The sequence below is a fragment of the Cnephaeus nilssonii genome (assembly GCF_951640355.1).
Source record: "Cnephaeus nilssonii genome assembly, chromosome: 9".
Lineage (NCBI taxonomy): Eukaryota > Metazoa > Chordata > Mammalia > Chiroptera > Vespertilionidae > Cnephaeus > Cnephaeus nilssonii.
Window position 1 is genome coordinate 55970379 of NC_137080.1, and position 23900 is coordinate 55994278.

A 23900-nucleotide genomic window follows, 5' to 3' on the forward strand; every position below is an offset into this window, starting at 1 on the left:
CTAAAGTATAGCTTTTATACATTTCGCTCAGCAGATGTTTACCGTGCATTGTGTTCTGTGAAGTGCTGCACAGGAAACAAGACATTGGCATGACTGTTTCCATCTTCCAGGAGCTTTGGTATGGCAGGAACTTAGGATGATTATGCATCTAATCTGAACACCCAGCAAGAACAAAGCGCCTCAAGTTTTAAAACAGAGAGAGGTCACAGGGGGCTACGTTTAAAAGGGACCAGGAAAGATTTCTTGAAGGATGAATAGAGGAAAATGTTGAGGGAGGGGCGTTAAGGGGACAGGGATGATGAATGGAATTTAAAATAAAGTCAGAAATGAGCCTGGTTTGGTCCACTTGTAACTCAGAACAGTTATAGATACCCTTTAAGAAATTAATAGCGACTTCAGTGATGGAGTATCAACTTTTTAAAACCTTATTTATGATAAAATAGAGAAGTGCATAAAACAAATACATAGCTCGATGATTACTGAGTGTGGATTTTGAGTAAAGCATGGGTTTGCCTCTGTGTTGGTTGCATGGGATTTCCTAGGAAATGGGAATCACACGCAGTTCTCTGAATGGTGGGTGTGGCATGCAAAAGAAGTCTAAGGTGTTGTTTCCTCTTCATTTCTCACTGCCCCGGTGTGGCTTAGATTCCTTTTGTAAGCCTGTGATCTTGGGTTGCCTCTGCTAGCTTTTTGACAATACTCACCATGTTTTCTGAATGCTGGGCAGCGCCTCTTGGCCACTGTAAAAAAAATTTCCCCTGAGATAGACCTGGAATCATACTGATAATATGTAGGATAGTGAATTTATTATAAAGTTTTACTCTCTTAGAAACTAGAGTCAAATTATAGTAATTTAATGCATGCATGATGTTCTTTGAAAGCTTAGATGGGCGTAGTAAAATTCTTTCCTTTTACTATTTGCTCTCATTCTGACACTTATGTGACAAATGTATTTATTAATAACCATCAAAATTAAAATCCAAATGAAATATGCTTTTAGCTCTTGTGTTTCAAAAAATACATGTGTGTTATTGACTTCAAATGATGCATAGAGTAAGTGTCCACATGTCTGAGACAATTATGCTTGGAGGGATAACAAAGATGATTAATATGAGGCTTAGCTTTCCTGGAGTTTGTACTTTTAAAAAATGACATTGGTAATAGAAAACACATAAAATTTAGAAGAGGATTCAATAGAAAAAAAAATAAGCTCAAGAAAAAACACATCAATATATGTGTAAAAATAATACAGTTTAACTTTTAAAATTTTTATTAACTATTTTCAAAGCAATTTTGAATTCATTTTAGTGAACAGGTTTAAATGTTTAACATTTGAAATGAGTTTTTGTATGTAATGACAAATATAATTGACTGATATCTTCTATATGTTCATAGACTTGATCCAGGCTACCAATGAGACCAATGTTAATATTCCTCAGATGGCCGACACGCTCTTTGAGCGAGCAACAAACAGTAGCTGGGTGGTTGTATTTAAAGCTTTAGTCACAACACATCATCTCATGGTGCATGGAAATGAGGTAAACCAAGTAAACTTGTCTATTTTTGGTGGGGAATGAGGCTTTTGTGGGAGAGGGTTTTCACTAATTAGCAGAAAAAGAAGAGGAAATCTTGGTTCATATTCTTCTAGAGTACAATTTTAATCTTCTATTTTACTATTTTTCAAAAAGCAAATGTGGTTAGACATTTTATTATAGATATCTAAGTATTCAGTATTGCTGGTATCTAAATGTATTTACCATGTCAATGTATTAGTGGGCAAAAATGTGAGGGAAAAGGGACAATAAAATTATTTTTCCCATAGGAATTATTCCTTTGTGCCTTTAAGTGAAAATTGCTCTCATAAACATGTTTAATTTTGGAAAATATTAATAATATAAAAGTTTCCTACTTTGTATAGGATGCATACTGAATCTTATTAAATTATAGTGTTTCTAATATATATAGAAATGAAAGATCATACAATTTAGTTCTAACTCAGTAAGTATTATTCAGTCCTTTCCCCCCTTCAGAGAAAGTCAGGAGACTAGGAAGATTTATAACTGAGTAAAAGAAAAGAGTGACAATTTGTAAAAATAAAAATTCCCTTTAGTATCAGAAATTATTTAAAAGTATGATTTGAGGACATTGGTGTTTGATTCTATTTTTTGTTTTTCAGAGATTTATTCAGTATTTGGCCTCTAGAAATACACTATTCAATCTCAGCAATTTTTTGGACAAAAGTGGATCCCATGGTGAGAATATTTATGTTTTATCTTTTTTTTTTGCTAATGTTTATTGTGTCAAATTATTTTTATTTTTGAAATGAAGTTATTAATACAAAATCATTATAACTGTGTGTTTAAGAAAAAATGAAAAGTATAGGGTGTACATACATTTTTTGATAGCTCAATTGATGTTTCTTTCTTTTCACATTTAACCCAAAGTATATGTACACTTGGAATGAATAATTGTGGGACACCCTGAATATAGGTAGTTTATACTAGTTTTTAAATATCTCATTGTTAAAGTAACTCAGCATGTAAATTATGTAAACTTTATTTTTGTCTTCCTAGTGTTTACCTTAAATAGTAACAGTGGTTGTGCTAGACCCACAGTTGTTTGTTTATAATTGTGCAAGAAGTAGTGAAATGAAAGGTACTTTCCCAATTTAAAAAACAGGTAACAGTCCTGAAGGAGTGTTCTTTATAAATGAATAGAGTTCAAATGGCATTCATCTGCTCATTCATCATATTTGCTGGTTGCTATTACATATAAGGCAGGCACACCAAGCAAGTGGAGAGTTCTCAGAGAGTTGCACATATTAAGTCTAAAACAATCTGTTATTTGAAACAGTGAACAAAACTGCAAGGAAAAATCAGAATAGACATTCTGTTCAAGGATGATAGCATAACTAAACTGAATAGTCTTGCAATGTCTCATGGCAAAAGCATTTTTGCCTGCAGTAGTATTTTAGACGAGATCGGGCGCGTTCAGGGTGGTATGGCCGTAGACTGCAGTAGTATTTTAAATGAGGCTTGTCTGATACACTTATTGACCGCATCCTAGGATTAGTTACACTGGGGAGTTAAAAGAAATTGGTACTAAGCAAAGCACAATTGAAGGTATTTTATTAATTTTATTTTCTCCGCTCCTTCCCCAGGTTATGATATGTCTACCTTCATAAGGCGCTATAGTAGATATTTAAATGAAAAAGCTTTCTCGTACAGACAGATGGCATTTGATTTTGCCAGGGTGAAGAAAGGGTATGTTGTTTCTTTCTCCTATTTATTTGAGCAGAAAGAGTTTTTGAAAGCATACTTAATTTCTTTTAATTAATCTTAAGTGCCAAATAATTTTGATTATGAAGGCTCTGTTTATAAATGCTTGAAAAAGAAACTCAATAATATTATAGAAGTTAGTCTTGAGGTTATAATATGCATTACTTTATATATCATGCATAAAATCTGACATGATGCTCTGGTATAACATTTTGTTTATTAAAATCAATTCAAAATTCTTAAACATATATACACTGAGTGGCCAGATTATTAAGATCTCTGAACGCATAATAATCTGGCCACTCAGTGCACTTCTCTTGAGTACCTCATTTATTTGATATCAAAGATACTATAAATCGTGCACCTGATCAGTTTTCCCCTTTGCACTGGCTGATAGAAAGTTCAGGGCAAATAGGTGGTTGATCTCCAGCAAAAGTCTAGAATACTTTTGGTACCCATTTGAGATACAAATATACTGAGTGGCCAGATTATTATGCGTTCAGAGATCATAATAATCTGGCCTCTCTCTCTCTCTCTCTCTCTCTCTCTCTCTCTCTATATATATATATATATATATATATATATATATATAATCTCTTCAATTTTAAATGGAGAGAATTTGAACAAATTTTAATTAAAAGAGCAGTGACTGAAGTTGACAATAATTATTTCAATGTATTTTGATTGAGGTTAAACTGAAATGTGTACACGGTGGAGATCTCTTTTCAAGAGGTAATACCGCCCTGGTATTACACACACACACACACACACACACACACACACACACACACACCATAATTGAACTAATTATTAATACTAACCATTGGTTAAGAAAGCCTCATTGAAACAGAAACATTTTAATTCTTAATTAACATTTATTTCCTTCTAAATAGACGTTTGAGTTTAATCTGAAATGTTCAGTCAAAAATTTGTGTAAATCTTGTGATTTTTTCTAACTTGAAAAAATGACAAGGTATTGTAGAAGGTTTAATATTTTAGTTTCAGGGATCCACACAAAAAGATTTAACTCTATTCTTCTAATAGCTTGCCCAGCCTTAGCTTTGAACTTTTTAAATCATGGTGATGAACAATAATAAGCTTACCTATTCAAAATAAGTTAGTTTCTTGTGGGTGAACATTTATAAAATGAAGATTCTTACTTCAACCCCTTCTTATTAGAGATTATTCTAGTCCAGGCACCTTCCTCTGCCTGCTAAGATGGCCCTGGGCAATCATTGTTGATGTTCTCAGATGGGTTGTGGCCTCTCCACCACAAGCCCACACCTTCTCAGAAACTTCTCCCCCTTTTATGCACATCAGGACACTTTGGGATACTTTTCCTACCATTGAAGTGAGAAAGACCTTGAAAATTGCCATCATCGGCCTGTTCACATCACATTTTCCTCACCCATTGCAGTACTGCCACTGCTTGACCATCCCTTGCATGCAGGGGCTCCCTAAGCGGTGGGTCCAGGGTTCATTGCCTGCTCTGAGGCACCCTCGGGCACTAATTTCCGGTTTCATTCTATGTGGCTCGTTAAACACTTATCTCTTTTTGACCAAACTGTGCCTATCAACATGCATTTTTCTTCACTGATGGTTCATAGTATAACATCTGGACTCCCAGGCCTACAGGTTTTGAAGATTTCCATGACATGTTTTCTCTCTTTCTCAGAAACAAACAAACTGGCATTTAGGAAACTTATATTTTGAATACAGTTATCTAGGTTAAATATTTAAAAGAATCCATTTAGAAATTCAACTGACTTCTAAATATCCAGACCACATGGCTCTCTTCCTCTGTTGCCTGTGTGGTTGAAAAATAAGAATGGATAAAAGGAAGTAGTACAGAGAGCGGGGTCAACTACAACCTCTTCATGTCTCAAAATCATCCCACATGATTAACAAGGAAATAGCGGGGGAAACAGCTTAGAACAATATGTGTGTGGTCTTGAATTTTTCATGTACAAGGAAGTTTTATCTTTTTCTCTTTTTAAAAAATTGTAGGGCTGATGGTGTAATGAGAACAATGGTTCCAGAAAAGCTACTAAAGAGTATGCCAATACTGCAGGGACAAATCGATGCACTGCTTGAATTTGATGTATGTATCTCACTGGCAGATGTTTCTTATACAGTCAGGATTGTCTTTTATTTGAAGGTGGGCTACAGGTAAAGCTGGAAGCATATTGAGATCTCCCTCATTTACATTAGATAAGCCCTTAGTTGAAGCTGTTAGTGCAGTGGAGATGATTGTGCAGATTGTCCCAGCAGTTTACCAAGTATTTACTAAGTCATGGGGAAATGTGAGTGATGCATTCTTGGAACCCCAGGTTTGGAGGAGGATGGCCATTTCCTGTTGTCTTTGACAGAATGTAGTGCAAAATGTACCTGCAGGCAGCTGACTCCGCCTGCTGTTAGAAGCCACTTTATACAGACCGTCTAAATTACACCATCCACCAAAGAGAATTATTTCTGTTTTGTCCTGGTCCTTCTTCCTGGCTGGTCTCTAAAACCATTCCTGTGTGTTGGCTGTGGTAAGATTATATAGAACTAAACATACGCACACACATGAACACAAATAAAATTGGGGAAATCCGGATAAGATTTGTGGATTGTATCAATACCAATATCCTGGCTGTGATATCCTACATAATAAAATGGTAATATGTAAATTACCATCACTCCGCTATGCCCACGATTGGGCCAGCAGGAGGCGCAGGGGGCGGGACTCAGGGTGGCCGGGGTAGCTGATTGGGCCAGCAGGACGCTGAGCTCGCGGCGCCACTGGCGCCGCGAGCTCAGCGTCTGTGCCATGGCTGCGCCGGAGGCTTTCGGAAGGCCTGGTGCACCGGCGGACAGCCGGCCAGCTCCCCCGCGATCAAAAGCCAAAGCGGGGGAGCTGGCTGGCTGTCTGCTCTGGCACAAGGCCTTTCGAAAGCCTCCTCCGTGGAGGCTTTCTTTCTTTTGGTGGTTGTTTAAAACTATTTTCCTCAGATATTAATAATTTAAAATTTCTGTTACAACGATATGGTTCACTTTATAATTGCATCCTAGTCACAACACCCAACTCCTGTGACATTTCAGTAAAAGCAGCAAACTATCTTATTTTTGATAGATTTTATAGTAAGGATTTAGCTAGGTATTTATGGAATTGCTTATCTTTTCCTCTTTTTGTACATTTATTTTTCTTTGCTTTTCTTCCCTTCGATAATACTGTCCTAAAGAGAAAAGTCATAAAAGGTGAAAACAAAACAAAACAAAACAAACAAACAAAAAAACCCACCAGAGCTTGTGAATGAGGATTTGGGAATGAGGAGAAATTCTTCTTCTTTATTTTGGTGGTTAGAGTATTTGGTAGATGCGTAAATGCTATGATTCTTGAGAATTGCTTTAGGGGTTGCTGATAAGGTATCTATTTCCCATGCTGTGCTTCCTCTCTGAGTTACTGCAGGCCCTGGAACCTGAACCCTTACACAGACAGAGAACATTACATAGGGGAGGTGGAAGAATGTAATAAAAAATAGTAAAAGCAGCAAAAGACCAGATGTTCAAAAGGTGGATATGATCCATCTATGGATTACTGATCAAATAGAGTGTATGTATGTCTTATAATTGATAGGACTAACTTCATTGACTTAAAGCAAGAAAAATGCGATCCATCTTTTGATATTGGTAGGGTTACTAAGAGAATTACACAACATTTGTAAAATAGAGATGAATTTCTTAGTAATCATTTGAGACACTTTAATGTGCTCTGAGAAAAATTGTCATTTGATGATACAATTTAACATATTAACTTCTCATTTTCTTCTAGGTGCATCCAAATGAGCTAACAAATGGTGTCATAAATGCTGCATTTATGCTTCTTTTCAAAGATCTTATCAAACTTTTTGCTTGCTACAATGATGGAGTTATTAACCTACTTGGTAAGTAGACTACTGAATGATGTTTGAATAAAGACTGTATCAGATGCAAAGATTTGGATACCACAGACTTCATACATGAAAATCTAAATATACCATTCATTCCGGTCACATTCCCCCTGAGTATTCTTACATGTAAGGATTCAGCTCAGGGAATAGGAAGTAGTCTAGATGTTTTAGGCAGGAAGGGATTCTATACAGGGATTTTGGTGCTTACAAAATTTCAGAATGACGGAGGGAATAGGTTATAAGCTTTGCCTCTCAGAATAAGTCCCATAATGATAAATAACTGCTCCATTCTGCTAATAACTCCCTGTGATGCCACCCCTGGAGATGTACAGGAAACAAGCAGCCACTGCCACCTCAGTCGGTAGAATAGTGAGAGGGGCCACTCTAGCGCCTAGGTTCCTGGACCTATGTAGTGATCAGTGGTTCAGAGTGTACACTAGAATCCCCAGCTTCTTAAGGTATATTCTTAGAATAGGTTAGAAATGGATTCTTCTGCAGGCCATCCCATCATTATGTAAGGCCAGCCACTTCTGGATGGATGGGATTCATGTTAAGACTGATGGATTCTGTGGAGTCTGTTGTCTCATTTCGTGTGCAGTAAAAATAGAGGCAGTGTTGTGTGAGATACGATGATGGTGAGTAATTCCACAGATGGTGGTACTGGCAGAGCAATATGGGCAGAGATGATAGATCCACGTTCAGGATAAACCGTCTGTTATGGTATAGAGAAATTACTGCTCTCCTCCCTAGGAATCCATGCTTATCCTATTACTTTGTGGATGACTCCATTCTCCCTGGAGTATGGTGCCAAGGTGGAAGCCCAGCATTGATCTCGGGTATTGGCAGACTGAAGATTTAGCAGTGGCACTTTGTTCATCAGCCTATGGAGTCCCCTTACCCCCTGATTATTGAGAGTCTTTTGGTTGCCTTTGGCCTGCATTTGCATGGGATAGAAATAGTCTCATGCTCTTCATTCATTCTGAGCGGTCCATCTACTACCTTTTGTCCAGATCTCTTGTCACTAATCTTCCCATTTTATTTTATTTTTTAAGTCCCTGGTAAAAAGGCCAGCAGTTAGTTACTGCACATATTTTTGTATATTTCCATATGTATCCTCATATTTCCTTTGACATAAAGTAAAAAATCAGATAGATACACTACTTAAAGCTTGCCCTGCAGTAAAAGATTTCTTTCACTGTCAAGGTCACCCCTCTGTGCAGATAATAATGATTCAGCAAACTACTTCCAACTAGTGCCAGCATGAGAACCATCTGTAAACCAAGCTTGAGTTCTATTGCCCCTCAGTCAGCTGGTCGTAGGCATGATCTGAGGGAGAAAGGGCGGTGCAGAAGAGGAGGTGTACTGGGAATACGAGCCGTGTTCACACAACCTGCATGGGATCCAGGATCTGCTTGAGGCTGACCTCTGATACACTACTTCCGTTTGATGATGGAGTATTCTTGCACTTGTCCAACTTTATGGTTTTGTATTTTAGAAAACACTTGAGGCCTCATGATTACTTGATATTCTATGGTCAGAATCTAAGTCTCTAGAAGCAAGCCAAGAGCAATTTTTCCAAAAGATATTAGTTACTGTCCGAAGAAGACATGGCTCTGCTCCAAAGCACTGGAGGCTCCTAAAATTCCTAGTGGAGCATGCCAGGGCGTTCTGCAGCATTCAGAGCTGCTGCAGATGCTTTGAGTTCCTTTAGATCTGCAGGAGCAAAGGCCCACGTGACTCCAGTTTGGAGCTGTTGCAGAGCCTTCCCTTCATCGGGATTCTTCTTCATATTTGATACTGTACCAGATATTCTGTTGAGAGCAGCACACACATGTTGTATATGCCACCTCCAAACAAAAAAAAACTCAGCCAACTTTGCCTGTGTTTTGGTTATAGGGGGTGCAAGGTGAAGCAATTTGTCTTTCACAGGGAGGGGACCTTTGGACCTTCAGAAACTTCATTGAGGTAGCAGGTCCCTGAACTTTCATAGATTCTGTCTCTCACCCTTTGATATGCATGTATCTTATCAAGGCACTTAGCATACTTGAAATTCTTGTCCAGTAGATACAATCAGGATAATGTCATCAAAGTGGTATTTCCTGGGCTTATGACAGCCAGAGAGGATGATATCCCTGAAATAAGACAGTGAGGGTGTATTGGCATCCTGCCAGATGAAACCTAACTACTTATGATGAGCTCTGTTTATTGGCTGGAGATAAAAGAATTTTCTGGTTTGGGAGTTGCCTGTCAGGTGTCAGGAGCTGTGCTGATTTTACGCCGGTAAGGAGAACACATCTGGATCTCTGCAAGTAGGCGTCACCACCTGATTAAGTTTACAGTAACCTACTATTACTCTCTACCATCCATGCATCTTTTGCACAAACCAGATATGCAAGTTAACTGGGGATCTGATGGAATGCTAGCCCTGTATCTTTGCAGAAATTAGGAAACCATTGTGAGGACGCTGCTAGTTTCAAAGTACTTCTATTCCAACTATACATTCAGGAAACTGGGGCAATAACCGCAGATGGTTTCATGCATCCACTGGGATATAGTTTTCTTTTATCACCTAATCTCCATAGAGCCCCTACTCAGGTTGATAGAACATAGAGTGACATTTTGAGTCCCCAGGGAGTAGCATCAGCTTAGAGTCTGTGTGTCCCTGAAAAGTCTGGGCATGTTTTTTTTCCCTTGTGCACACTCTGATAACAGTTTCTTTGCAGGAGATGAGAAAAAAGTGCTTTGGCTGAGTTTCTAGGACCTTCCTTAAGAATACCTGGAAAGCTTATTGAAATTCAGATTGCTCGACCCTAACCCGGAGTTTCTAAATCCATAGGTCTGGGGAAGGGCCTGAGAATTGCATTTCCAATGAGGCCTGAGCAGTGCTGTTGCTGCCCATCTGGGGACTTCGGTTTGAGAGCCACTGTGTTTGAGTCCCTCCCAGATGCTCAGGCTAGCATTTTGAATCCACGCGTTTTGTATGCTCACCCAAATCGATGTTATCAATGATGTTATTAACTGTAATGTAATATGCCTTCTTTCCTGCTCAGACCTTTAGAATTCATTCCACTTCTCTAGATTTTTATCAATTAGGACTGACAGATTCAGGAGGGGGAAAAATGCAAGATGCCTCATTAAATTTGTATTCAGATCAACATGAGTGACTCTTTTTGTATTAATAAATACCATGCAATATTTGGGACATGCTCATGCTAAAAATTATTTGTTATTTACCATTTAAATTTAAGTCAGTATCTTCCATTTTGTCTGGCAATCATCCTGCCAACATAAATCTACAAACTCTTGTACTTCTTGGAGCATGTGTGGTTTTTCCTCCTGGGTCCGACTTTGTGCTTGTCTCCCTGGGGCATGCAGGAATTGCTGGATTCTAATTTCATTCTATCAAGGCAGTTGACAAAAGGAAGGGGATAAGAAGTAGAAGGATAGGGTATGAGGAGAATTTTCATTCTCTGATGAAAGGGGTTGATTACAGGATCTCCAAGCAAGGCAGGACCAGCTTCTTCTGACTAAGAGGGAAAAAGCTTTTTCCAGCAAGGATAGATTCATTTTTGGATGAATCTACCCAAGTGTTTTGTTTTGTTTTCAATTTTCTTTTACAATAAAATCCCTAATTTTCACAAAGGACACCATGGTGAGGCTGGAAATTTAACTTACCCACATATGTTATAATTCAGCAACTCACAGGATTAGACACTCATCTGACTTTCAGCTCTGACAGCCCTGTGTCTGCAAGAGATAAGGTTATTTTAGGCCAGCTTGAAGTATCACAGTCTGAATGGAGCCTTGCGTCCATAATTTAAAATCCTGTGCTGTCATTTTCCTTTGTAAGCTCTTCAGGGGAGTCAGAAGCAGCCCCTCACCCCACAGTTGTGTTTGCCTTGTTCCCATCATGGTGGACTCTATCCCAGCAGCTGCTCGCTCTGATAAGCTTAATTCTGGGTGCTCATTTCAGAAAACGATAGGTGATCATTTAAGTAATTATTTTTCTCCTATGCAGCACAGCCTATGAGAATCTAATTTTCCAATAGCTGCAGGTGGACATTGCTGCCATTAAAGCCAATCAGGTTGCCTATCTAATCCAAGATTCCCATCTTTAACATTTTCGAGGGTCTGATTTCTACAGCAACTTCAGTTATTAAACACTGTACCTATTCAAGAAAACAGAAAGTACCCTACATATTGTAAATAAAAGAGATTTAATACAGGGAGTTAGGTACTCATGTAATTATTGGAAGCCTGCAGGAACTGGTTCTAGGCTCAGCCTCCTGAGATGACTACTGAATCTAGGGGAGCTACTACTGAGGCCACCACTTTAAGGTGTGCTCAAAGAAAGTCGCTGCTGCTACCACCCGACTGCCTTGCGGCCCTAGGAAGCGGGAGAATGGACACCTGAAACTATACTCCAGGGATTAGGGAGTCATGTCAGGTGGCTGCAATCATAACAATTACTCCTCAAAACCCCTAAGTGCAGACAGTGCAATGCTGCTGAAAGATAAACTCTCACTTCTAGCATTTTATCACTTGTAGGAAACAGGTGTAAAGGTACAAGCAATATGGCTCTGCCTCAATTTCACTTTCTAGGCCTCCCACAGGTCTAATTCGCAGAACCCTGGCTTCTTATCAGTCTAGAAAATGAAAGAATGGGGGCTGGGTGAGCCAATCCCAACATCGAATACAGGGCTCTTGTATATTTTGCCTTTGATTTGGAAAGATTCCTGCCCATAAAATGCAATTCAAAACCATAATGCCTTTATTTCAGGTGGGACAGTTTATCTGTAAACCAAATAAGATAGGTTTTCCCATTTCTCTTTGGCTAGCTGATCTTACTCTTCCTTACCACTCATAAATGTGAGCTTTTGCTGAAGTTCCTTTCTAGCCATTTACCATTCTGCTGTTTCTGTGTGTTCTTCATTGAAAAAGCTATTATCTCCATTATGATGAGTCCCAAATCTAGTATGTTGGTTCTTACCTTTATTCTGAGCTTTAGTTTTGCATGTCTTCTTATTTGTAGACACTTAAATTTAGATATTGTGTTCTTACCTAAAACTCAGCAAGATCTAAAACTGAACTCTTGAATTTACCCTTCCTAATCTCCTTGTTTCTGTTTATATATAATTAGACTTTTAAATCTAAAACCTCAGTTATCTTTGAGTTGCTCATCTTACTCAAATCCACACCCAGTTGATTCATTCTCATCCTCTCTCACCAGCGGACCCTTGTTTTATTCCCACTTACACTTGAAGAACATTGGATATAGTGCCTCTACAATTCATGTGACAATTAAACATGTTAAGCTATGTGATCCTCCTCTATTGTTGTCTTGAACAGCTACTTAAATATTGCTCTACTTTCTCTTTATGTTGAATTCACTGATTGATTATAGTAAGAATGCATTTTTTCCTTTTTATTAAAATAATAACCATTTGGTACATATTTTTATTTCATCTAATTTGAAAAAGACAGTCTATTGGCCATAATTAGGAGCAGAAAAGGAGGAAAGTTACACCTTTTCATATTAAAGACCCTACTCTTCCAAAGTGGTAGGGGAATATACTAGTATTCTTGCCTGACAACATTCTGGTGTGAGTGGCCTTCGTTCGGCGTTGACAAATGGCTCTTGTGAAAATAATACTTTAGAATATAGGCACGCTTACAATCCTAAGTATTTACAGATAGGTATGTTTTCTGTTTACTACGTAATGCTAGGAATTAACTTAAATATATTATGGTTTAGTTTTAATCCAGGACTTCATGACCAATTCTCGGCATCTAATGTTGGAGTCAATATTGGTGCCAGAAACCTTCACAAACATCATATCTATATTGAAACTCTGACGTTCAAGTTAGAAGATGCTTCCCTTCCTGACTGATGTCCACATGTACAACCTTGGTTTGTCTTTCAGGGATGAGATTCCTTTTCATGTGGCTTCTTTCCTAGGACAGTTACTTGTGAAAGGGAATACTAACATGACAGGGGATTTATCAATACTTTATTTATAAACATTTATGTTATGAATGTCAGATTTGATCATTTCAACAACTGAAAACCAACATATGTTAGCTTTAATATGAAAGAGAGACAGAGGCTCATTTCTGGGTGACACATACCTTCTGTTAAACGTGTTAATTTCTCTGGAGCCTGTCCTGGTTTCTAAGGGGACAAGGGATCCTCACAATTTTGCATATGTCAGTGCACGTTGCCTTTCATCGTCATTACCATGGTTATAGAAATAGTTGTGGGCTTATGACCTAAAGCCGTGATGATTGAATCTCTTTTGTTGCTGAATCCTAAATTACCATGATAGATGCCATTTTAAAAGCACCCAAAGGAAACAGAGAAAATTTGCTTAAAATTTTGAGGCATTGGTTTTAAAAGGAAATTGAGATTATTTAGTTTTCTTTTTCTTTTTGTGTTATTGCTAAAGACCCAATGCAAAGAAATAAACAGATTATAATAAAGAAAAGTAATTTAGACATTTTGAAGAAATTGTTTATATGAAGATTGTATAACAAGAAAGAAAGGAAAGCATAGTTTCCCAGAATAAGTCCTTTTTTTTGAAAATGACTTGTTTCCTTATAGCACCATGATCCTATCTAAAAAGAGGATAGCGTGGATAAAGAAAATATCGCTAGCTTTGACCATTTATTTGAAAAGCTTGCTTCCTTCTCAAATCCTAACAAGTAGGAAACAGTATGTGTTTATTTTCTCAATTCCTTTGCTTCCCTTGAATAGCCTGCAGGGGTGGTCTATGCTAAAAGTAAAATTACGAAAAGACTGTCAACAGAAGGTAATGAGTAGCTACCCTTAATAATTAGTTCTTTGTGTAATTATATATTATTAAACCTTTCTTGAGAAAATTAAAAATACTTTGAGGTAGTAAAATTACATGCTGAATGAAATCAAGAACTTTAAAGTGTGAGAGAATATAAAAATAGCATGTGTTTAACCATGTGCAGATATAAAATAATGATGATACCAAGCCATTGGTTATGATCCAGAGTTGCCTGGGAGCTGTTGTAGACAATGGCCTACCATGTCTCCATCTGCAGTGTCAGTAATTATGGACTGAAAGACTGGCGGGCAAAAACACTGATAAAGTGCTAGTTTTCTTCAAAACGGTGTGGAGAAAACACATTGTCATGCTGCAGTTGTAATGGAGTGATGGTACCGTAATGACTGTGATGTCCAATCTTGGGAGTACACAAGAGAACAGCAAACTCCTCTGTTTTTCTGTCTAGAAAGCTACAGGTTGAGAAAGAGGATGTGATTATAAAGTCATGAAGTGTTCGGTAAACCATATGTTTTTCACAAAACTTCACAATCTTATAACTAAAACATACATTGTACTGTTTGAAAGAAATAATTTATAACCAATAAAGGAAGTATCAATTTATACAGAGTGTAGACATCTTAGAGAATTCTTTAATTCATGGAAGTTATAGGTTATTGCTTTATAATATATAAATTAATTGGTTAAGAGTGAGCTAGTAAGGAAATAAGGATGCAGTTCAATGCAGTCATTCATTACTTTTGAGATTGTTATCACAAAGAATTTGATACTATTTTCCAAAACAGAAAGCTGGTAGGTATGGATCATGAATTTAACCTGTTTGATAATTCACATTTTACTATATTTTCATTGTTTCCTGTGAGACACCGTAGAACAAGAACCCCTTTTAAATCACTGAGGTCCCCTTATTTAGGTGCATTAATACCTCTTACAGATTTTAGTGCCATGTTGATTCAAACAATAATTTCAATTTTAAGTAATGGTATTTATATACACTTACAATAAAATGTAATATGCTCTTTTAAAAATGCTTGTCTATCTGTTCTAGAAAAGTTTTTTGAAATGAAGAAAGGACAATGTAAAGATGCTCTAGAAATTTACAAACGATTTCTAACTAGAATGACGCGCGTGTCTGAATTTCTCAAAGTTGCAGAGGTAAGTAATATAAAGTTTTGTTGGGAATATAATTTACAATATTAGCTCATGTATCTGGAGTAAATTATAACATTTATCATCTAGCCAAACACTCTGCCACAGATAACAGAGCGTTAGGGTTGGAAGCGACCTTAGAAGTCATCTATCCACCTTTTCACTCAGACCTGTACACTGCACTCCTGTATCCCAGTCAGATGACCATTGTCTTAAATAAAGGTTTCATGGATATGAGCTCACTTACTGCTTTGTAAGGTAGTCCGTTCCTCCATTCCACCTAATGCTATTTTTGATTGTAAGAAAGTGCTTCCTTTTTACTGAACCCTAGAAAAAATCCTCAGAAAAGTTCATCCATTGTTCTTTGTGTGTGAATATAGATCATAAAATCTGACCTTTCTTGCCGTGTCAGTGATTTAAACACAATGAAAAATAAAACAAAGTATAATTAATTTTATAAAGTTTATAGTTTCTTAAGGGCTTTTAAGTATATTTTGTAACTGTATAGTTGATGTTTCTGAGGTTCTTTGTAAGTTGGTCTTTCATCTTATAAGACCAATTATTGGTTCATACTGATATTAGAAATTATAACATTGTTATCCTTTAGCAAGATGGGTTTTTATCTTACATGTCAACTAACTGATTGCTAGGACTGACAGGAGCGCTGTGTGCAAAAGGTTCTGAAGCCCCGTGGCAAAGCACACAATGCCATGAACATGGGACATTCATGTCATGCTTTTGTATTTTTTACCACTTTGAGAATATAGCACAGAATAAGCATTTTATATACACAGTTTCAAAAGCACTCTAGTCCCTGTGTCTAGTTCAAGTCTCATATATCACAGAAGTAATAATTGTCAAATTCAAATTATGAGACCAAAATAATATTGCAAGCACCCTTTTTAAAGGGTGTCTTCAGCTTTGACCCTTACGGCTTGTAATCAGAATAAAAATATTTTGTGTATAACATGAGAAACAAAAGGTAAAGATTAGCTTATATAAATTGCATATACCCGAAAGCATGTTCATGTGTATTTCCTCATGGGTTTATTGATGTCGGTGGTCTTTAAGAAAGGATAGAATTGCTTGACACTTTTGCTTTTACTGCTGCACAGGTTTTATGTTTTGTATTTCATATGATTTTCCCATGGCTTAACCATAATGATCAATATAATCTAGTAAATTTGCCTAATTTGTTTCTGTGAAAATACAATTTTGCCTAAGTCCAGAGAGCAGGAGATTATTTCATTTTTCTGCTAATTCCTGGTGCATATGCCTCCAGTGTTCCCATTGTTACTGTTTATATCAGACTAGAGGCCTGGTGCACGAAATTCATGCACAGGTAGGGTCCCTAGGCCTGGCTGGCGATCAGGGCCAATCTGCGGGGCAACCAGTGGGGCAATTGGGGGCCCCCACTGGCACCCGCCTTGGCTGGCCTGGGGCCTGTGGACCAGGGGCAGCTCCTGTGTTGAGTGTCTGTCCTGTGGTGGTCAGTGTGTGTCATAGTGACCGGTCATTCCACCTGTCATTCCACCATTCGGTTGATTTACATATTAGGCTTTTATTATATAGAATAAGGAGCTGACATGTGGCCGTCTGGGGTATACACTTATCTAATCAGCTTCATATGGCTCAGCTCAGGGTCTCCATGAGAAGAGGGTACTTACTTATCAATTCCTTCTATTTTTACATGTAAAAGTTTACTTTGTGTCTGTCGACGTTAGCACAGGCTCAGTTCAGGCTGTTGTGAATGACAGTTACAGAAATCAGACATCACTCTGAGAGCCTGTCTTTAAATGACTGAATAATAAATATTTTACTTTTATTTGAACATTATGATTATTTTATTAGAATGTATACTAATTTACAAAATTATTTTTAATAGAATGAACATTAAACCACAGTGGATAAAACCTAACCGTTTGTGCTTTCTTTCACATTTAAATTATATTGTTCATGATTTCGACACTAATGGTTGAATATCAGTGTTTAATGGTATGCTTATGATTGCTTAATATTGAAATATTTTGACAAATGTACATAGCTTTCTCTTCCAATTAGTACTCATATGGTGTATCTATCTATAGATTCATATTCAATAGCTGTCCTGTGGTTAGTACCATTTGCCTAATATAGACTTCCAGAATGTCATTTAAAAAATACAACTATATTGAGTATTTGGCAAATGTTACCACTAAGTTGTTCATCCTATTAAAAGAAATGTAGAGTAGTAGACTAATTTCTATGGAAATAATCAAATTTCTCAGAGGAATTGCTCAAAGTGCAGAAAACACCATGTTTTGTTTTCTCATACAATCAGCCCTTGGTTTCTGCAGGGGATTGATTCCAGGACCCCTGTGGATGCCCAAATCCACAGATGCTCAAGTCCCCACATATAAAATAGCATTGTATTTGCATATAAACTATACACATCCACTCATATACTTTATTTTTTTTAAAATATATTTTATTGATTTTTTACAGAGAGGAAGAGAGAGGGATAGAGAGTTAGAAACATCGATCAGCTGCCTCTTGCACACCCTCTACTGGGGATGTGCCCGAAACCAAGGTACATGCCCTTGACCGGAATCGAACCTGGGACCCTTGAGTCTGCAGGCCGACGCTCTATCCACTGAGCCAAACCGGTTTCGGCCACTCATATACTTTAAATCATCTCTAGGTCACTTATAATATCTAATACAATGTAAATGCTATGTAAATAGTTGTTATAGTATATTGTTCAGGAAATAATGACAAGAAAAAAGAGTTTGTATATGCTCAGTATAGATACCACAGTCATAAGCCTAACTACATCATACACGTCACCAACACCATAGCATTTTCCCCCAGATATTTTTGGTCTATGTTTAGTTGAATCCATGGATGTGGAACCCATGGATACAGATGGCTAACTGTACTGAAGATTCCTAAAGCAGACAACTGAAACTTTGCAAAAATGGTTGTTTCACATGTAACAGGAATTTCTGCTAAACACTTCCCTTTTATAGAACCAAGTTATTCTTAGTTTGCTAGTCCAAGGTAAATACCAAGTCGTAGGAGTATGTCTTCCAGAATATTTGCAGACAGAAAGTAATAAGATTTCTATAGTACAATCACACTTCACCTCAATCTTCCAAGGTCAGGACAGTAAAAATAGCAATGTTAAGGATGAATTTCTAAATTGTGTCTTTAACAGAATTATTCATTTCATAGGAACACATCATCTTTTGGCAAAGTGATTCCAATATTAGGGATCCATAATACTTTAATTTCAAAAACACTGACTTCATTCATATTAATATTTAATGGCTCACCTAAATAGGTATTAAATATGGAAATAAAGGGGATGAAGTTGCCTTAGTTTATAATTTCCATAACTTGTAATAACATAAGTGAGTTTAGGGAGGCATCAGTGGCTTCTCTAAAGCCAGAGTCTAGTCATTTGCAGTTAAAAATCTATATTTCAGGGAGGACTTTCCAGCTTAAGCTGATTTAGAGGGATGAGGGTCAGTGCCCTGTACACCAGTGGTGCTCCAGAGTAGGCAATTTTGCTTTCCCTTCCTCCCCAGCGGACAATGTCTGGAGACATTTTTTATTATTACAACCAAGTAGGGAGCAATGCAATAATAGCAGGGGACCCTAAAGCCCCACTTACATTCAGAGGAAGAGGGGGAGGCCTACTGACATCCAATGGGTAGAGACCAATGATATCCTACAGTGCACAAGACAACCCCCAACAAAGCATCATCCCAAAATGTCAATAGTGCCCAAGCTAATTTAGACACAGAAAAGGCAGAGGAAAGAAGTTAGCTCAGTACCTGACACTCAAGTGGATTTTCCAATCTCCGGTTTGCCTTATTGTCTTTGTAGGAACTCAACATTTTTGCTTCATGTATTTGCTTCTACATTCCATCAGCATAATCAAGGCACTTAATTTATCAAAGAGAGAGACTTTGGTTTAACTCACTTCGTTTCTTTGAGAGTCAATTCTATCATTTATATAAAATGAGATCATTGAAGTTATAATTTGCATTTTTTGCCAACTTTTTATTTTGAATAATCTTCAAATCTGTACAAGAGTTGATAAAGTAGTATTGGTAAGCACCTATTACTCTCTTCATTGATTTAGCTTTATTAATATATTTCTATATTTGCACACTCATGCGCTCTTTCTTTGTGCTTCTTTTTCCCTCACTTCCTCCCCCAACCTACTAATAAAAATTCCTGTATGCTTTTACCTAGTAATTCCACTTCTACAAATGTATTCTACAGATGAGTCCACACACACAGGGCAAAATATTGTGTGCAGCATTGCTTGCAATGGCAAGAGATTGGAATCAACTTCAATGCCTGTTAATAGATGACTTCTTAAGTAAATTACAAGACAAGGTAGCTGTTTAAAAAAATTAGGGAACTCTGTGTATTAATTTAGATATAGAGCTAAGATAAATTACTAAATGAAAAATATAAGCTCAGTGTATATAACACAATGTTATTGTATAATGATGGGGTATATAAATATTTATATAGTTCACATTTCCTTGGATATACATAAAAAAAATTCTGGAAGGATACATAACAAACTAACTAAATGGTTCTCTCTGGGAATGGATTGAAAATACATCCTGAAAAGTTATGAAAGCTAAATGTACATTCTGTTGCTTTTGGATGGAATGTTTATAAAAGTCTGTTAAGTTCATCTGGTATAACATGTCCTTTAAGGCTGATGTTTCTTTATTGTTCTGTCTGAATGACCTTCATTCATTGATATAAGTGGGGTATTAAGGTCCCTATTATTATTGTACTAGAGGCCCGGTGCACGAAATTCGTGCACGGGGAAGGGAGGGTGTCCCTCAGCCCAGCCTGCACCCTCTCCAATTTGGGACCCCTCGAGGGATGTCCGACTGCCCGTTTAGACCTAATCCTGGTAAAATGGGCAGTCGGACATCCCTCTCACAATCCAGGACTGCTGGCTCCCAACTGCTCGCCTGCCTGCCTTCCTGATTGCCCCTAACCGCTTCTGCTTGCCAGCCTGATCACCCCTTAACCACTCCCCTGCCAGCCTGTTTGCCCCAACTTCCCTCCTCTGCCGGCCTGGTCACCACTAACTGCCCTCCCCTGCAGGCCTGGTCCCTCTCAACTGCCCTCCCTTGCAGGCCTGGTCCCTCTCAACTGCCCTCCCTTGCAGGCCTGGTGCCTCCCAACTGCCCTCCCCTGCTGGCCACCTTGTGGTGGCCATCTTGTACCACATGGGCCAGGATCTTTGACCACATGGGGGCAGCCATATTGTGTGTTGGAGTGATGGTCAATCTGCATATTACTCTTTTATTAGATAGGATAGAGGCCTGGTGCACGGGTGGGGGCCAGCTGGTTTGCCCTGAAGGGTGTCCCAGATCAGGGTGGGAATTCCCTTGAGGCGTGGGGCAGCCTGAGCGAGGGCCTGTGGTGGTTTGCAGGCCAGCCACGCCCCCTGGTGACTCAAGCGGAGGCCCTGGTATCTGGAATTTATTTACCTTCTACAATTGAAACTTTGTAGCCTGGAGCAGAGCCAAGCCTCCTGCTCGCTCCGTGGCCGGCAGCCATTTCTGTTGGGGTTTATTTACTTTCTATAATTGAAACTTTGTAACCTTAAGCAGAGGCCTGGGCCGGCCAGGGTGTGCAGAAAGCTTTGCTTCTTCCATTGCCAGGGGCAACCCTAGCCTCCCGCTCTTTTCAGCCCCGTGGCTGCCGACATTTCTGTTTGGATTTGTTTACCTTCTATAATTGAAACTTTGTAGCCTTGAGTGGAGGCTTAAGCCGGCAAGGGCAGGCAAAAAGCTTGGCTTCCTCCATTGCCTCGGAAACCCAAGCCTCCCTCCTGCTCTCTGTGGCTGTAGCCATCTTGGTTGGGTTTATTTACATACTCGCTCTGAATGGCTGGTGGGCATGGCTGGTGGGCATGGCTTGTGGGTGTAGCGGAGTGATGGTTAATTTGCATATTACTCTTTTATTAGGTAGGATTGCTGTCTACTTCTCCCTTTTACCTTTTAATGTTTGCCTTACATAAATTTAAGTGCTCTTATGTTAGGTGAATACATATTTACAAATATTATATCCTCTTGTTAGCTAGACTTCTTTATCATTATATAACGCCCTTCTTTTTCTATTACAGTCTTTGCTTTAAAGTTTTTCTAGTATAAGTATAGCTACTCCTGCTTTCTTTTGGTTTCCATATGTGAGGAATATCTTCTTCTGTCCCTTCACTTTGAATCTGTGTGTGTCTTTACATCTAAAGTGTGTCTCTTGCCCTGGCCAGTATGGCTCAGTTAGTTGGATTATAGTTCTGTACACCAAAAGGTGGTGGATAGGATTCCAAGTCAGGGCACATACCCAGGTTGCAGGTTTGATCTCTGGTTGGGGTACATGCAGGAGGCAACTGAATGATGTTTCACTCTCACATCAATGTCCTTCCTCTCTGTAAAAAATTAGTAAAAGCATGTCTTTGGGTAAGAATTAAAAACCAAAATAAGAATTACTTTAAAAATAAATCCTATATAATAAAAGCCTAATATGCAAATCAACCGAATGGTGGAATGACTGGTCACTATGACATGCACTGACCACCAGGGGGAAGACACTCAATAAGGAGCTGCCACCAGCCTGCAGGCCCCAGGCCAGCCAAGGCGGGTGTCAGTAGGGGTCCCCCTATCACCCCACTGGTTGCCTCACATATTGGCCTTGATCACCAGTCAGGCCTAGGGACCCTACCCATGCACAAATATCGTGCACTGGGTCTCTAGTAGATAGATAGATAGATAGATAGATAGATAGATAGATAGATAGATAGATAGATAGAGTGTCTCTTGTAGTCAGCATATAAATGGATTTTGTTGTTTATTCATTCTGTGTATTTTGATTGGAGAATTTAGTCCATTTACATATAAAGTAATTGTCCATAGGTTTGAGCTTATTGCCATTTGTTAAATGTTTTCTAGCTATGTTCATAGTTCTCTCTTCCTTTCTTCTCTTGTCCTCTTTCTTTGTGCTTTGCTGACTTTCTTTAGTGATATGGTTAGATTTCTTTATCTTTTATGTATTTACTATAGGTTCTTGTTTTGTGATTACCATGAGCCTTACATATACTAGTAACAACTTATATCTATAACAGTCTATTTTAAATTGATAACAATGTTACGAACATTCCATCCAAAAGCAATAGGATACACATTCTTCTCAACTACACACGCGACATTTTACAAGATAAAGCACATGTTAGGCCACAAAACGAGTTTTAATAAATTTAAGAGGATTGAAATCATATCAAGCATATTTTCTGACCACAATGGTATGAAACTGGAAATAAATTACATGAAGAAAACTGGAATATTCACAAATAGGTGGGGATTAAACATTTTACTGACAACCAGTGGCTCAAAGAAGAAATCAAAAGAGAATCAAAAAATACCTTGAGACAAGAGAAAATGGAAATGTAACATACAAGAATTTATGGGATGCAGAAAATGCAGTGCCTGGTGATAAATGCCTACTTCAAGAAATGAAAAAAGTCTCAAACAATCTAACTTTACACCTCAGGGAACTAAAAAAAGTAAAACAAAGCCCAAAGCTAGAAGGAAGAAAATAAAGATTCAAGCAGAAATAAGTCAAGTAGAGACTTAAAAGACAATAGAAAAGATCAGTGAGACTAAAAGCTCAATCTTTGAAAACATAAAATTGACAAAATGCTAGCTAGACTCGCCAAGAGAAAAAAGAGAAGGGACTTAAATAAGTAAACAGACATGAAAGAGATGTTATAACTGATACTACAGAAATACCAAGGTCCATAGGAGAGTATTATGAACAATTATACGCCAGTAAATCGGACATCCTAGGACCATGGTCAGTAAACTGCGGCTCGCGAGCCACATGCAGCTCTTTGGCCCCTTGAGTGTGGCTCTTCTACAAAATACCACGGCCTGGGCGAGTCTATTTTGAAGAAGTGGTGTTAGAAGAAGTTTAGGTTTGAAAAATTTGGCTCTCAAAAGAAATTTCAATCATTGTACTGTTGATATTTGGCTCTGTTGACTAATGAGTTTGCTGACCACTGTCCTAGGAGAAATAGATAAATTACTAGAAATATACAACCTACCAATACTGAATTATATTCTGAAACAGAACATCTGACCAAATTTACTACTAACAAGAATATTGAATCAGTAATCAAAAACTTCCCAACAAACAAAATTTATATCATACTCCATGGTGAAAAGCTGAAAGGTTTTTTCTAAGAGTAGGGATGAGACGAGGATTGGACACTCTCTCCACATTTATTCAACATAGTTTTGGAAGTCCTAGCAAGAACAGTTATGCAATAAAAAGAAATAAAAGGCACCCAACTTGGAAAGGTAGAAGTAGAACTGTCACTACTCGCAGATGATGTTATATATAGAAAAACCTAAAGACGCCATCAAAAATTATAACTAATAAATTCAATAATGTTGCAGGATACAAAATCAATACATAAAAATTTGTTGCATTTATTTATACTAACAATGAACTGTCAGGAAGAGAAATTAAGAAAACAATCTTATTTGCAATTGCATCAAAAAGAATGGAATACCTAGGAATAAATTTAACCAAGGAGGTGAAAGATCTGAATGTTGAAAACTAAGATATTAATGAAAGAAAATGAAGAAAACACAAGTAAATCAGTAGTCCATACTCATGGTTGGAAGAATTAATATTGTTAAAAT

The 23900-nt window shown here is 37.9% G+C and overlaps 1 protein-coding gene across 10 annotated transcripts in view; it reads left to right on the forward strand.

Moving 5' to 3' along the window:
* Positions 1–23900, forward strand: part of SNAP91 (synaptosome associated protein 91) — a 128979-nt gene that overhangs the window by 32606 nt on the left and 72473 nt on the right. For all 10 annotated transcript variants that reach the window (XR_013814001.1, XM_079780738.1, XM_079780737.1 and 7 more), the window contains exons 3-8: positions 1396–1538; positions 2177–2252; positions 3161–3263; positions 5286–5379; positions 7093–7204; positions 15071–15177. Coding sequence is in view for 9 of the 10 variants with exons in the window: in XM_079780738.1 (XP_079636864.1) it covers positions 1396–1538; positions 2177–2252; positions 3161–3263; positions 5286–5379; positions 7093–7204; positions 15071–15177 (635 nt within the window). In the remaining variant the exon portion in view is untranslated. The remainder of the gene's footprint in view (positions 1–1395; positions 1539–2176; positions 2253–3160; positions 3264–5285; positions 5380–7092; positions 7205–15070; positions 15178–23900) is intronic.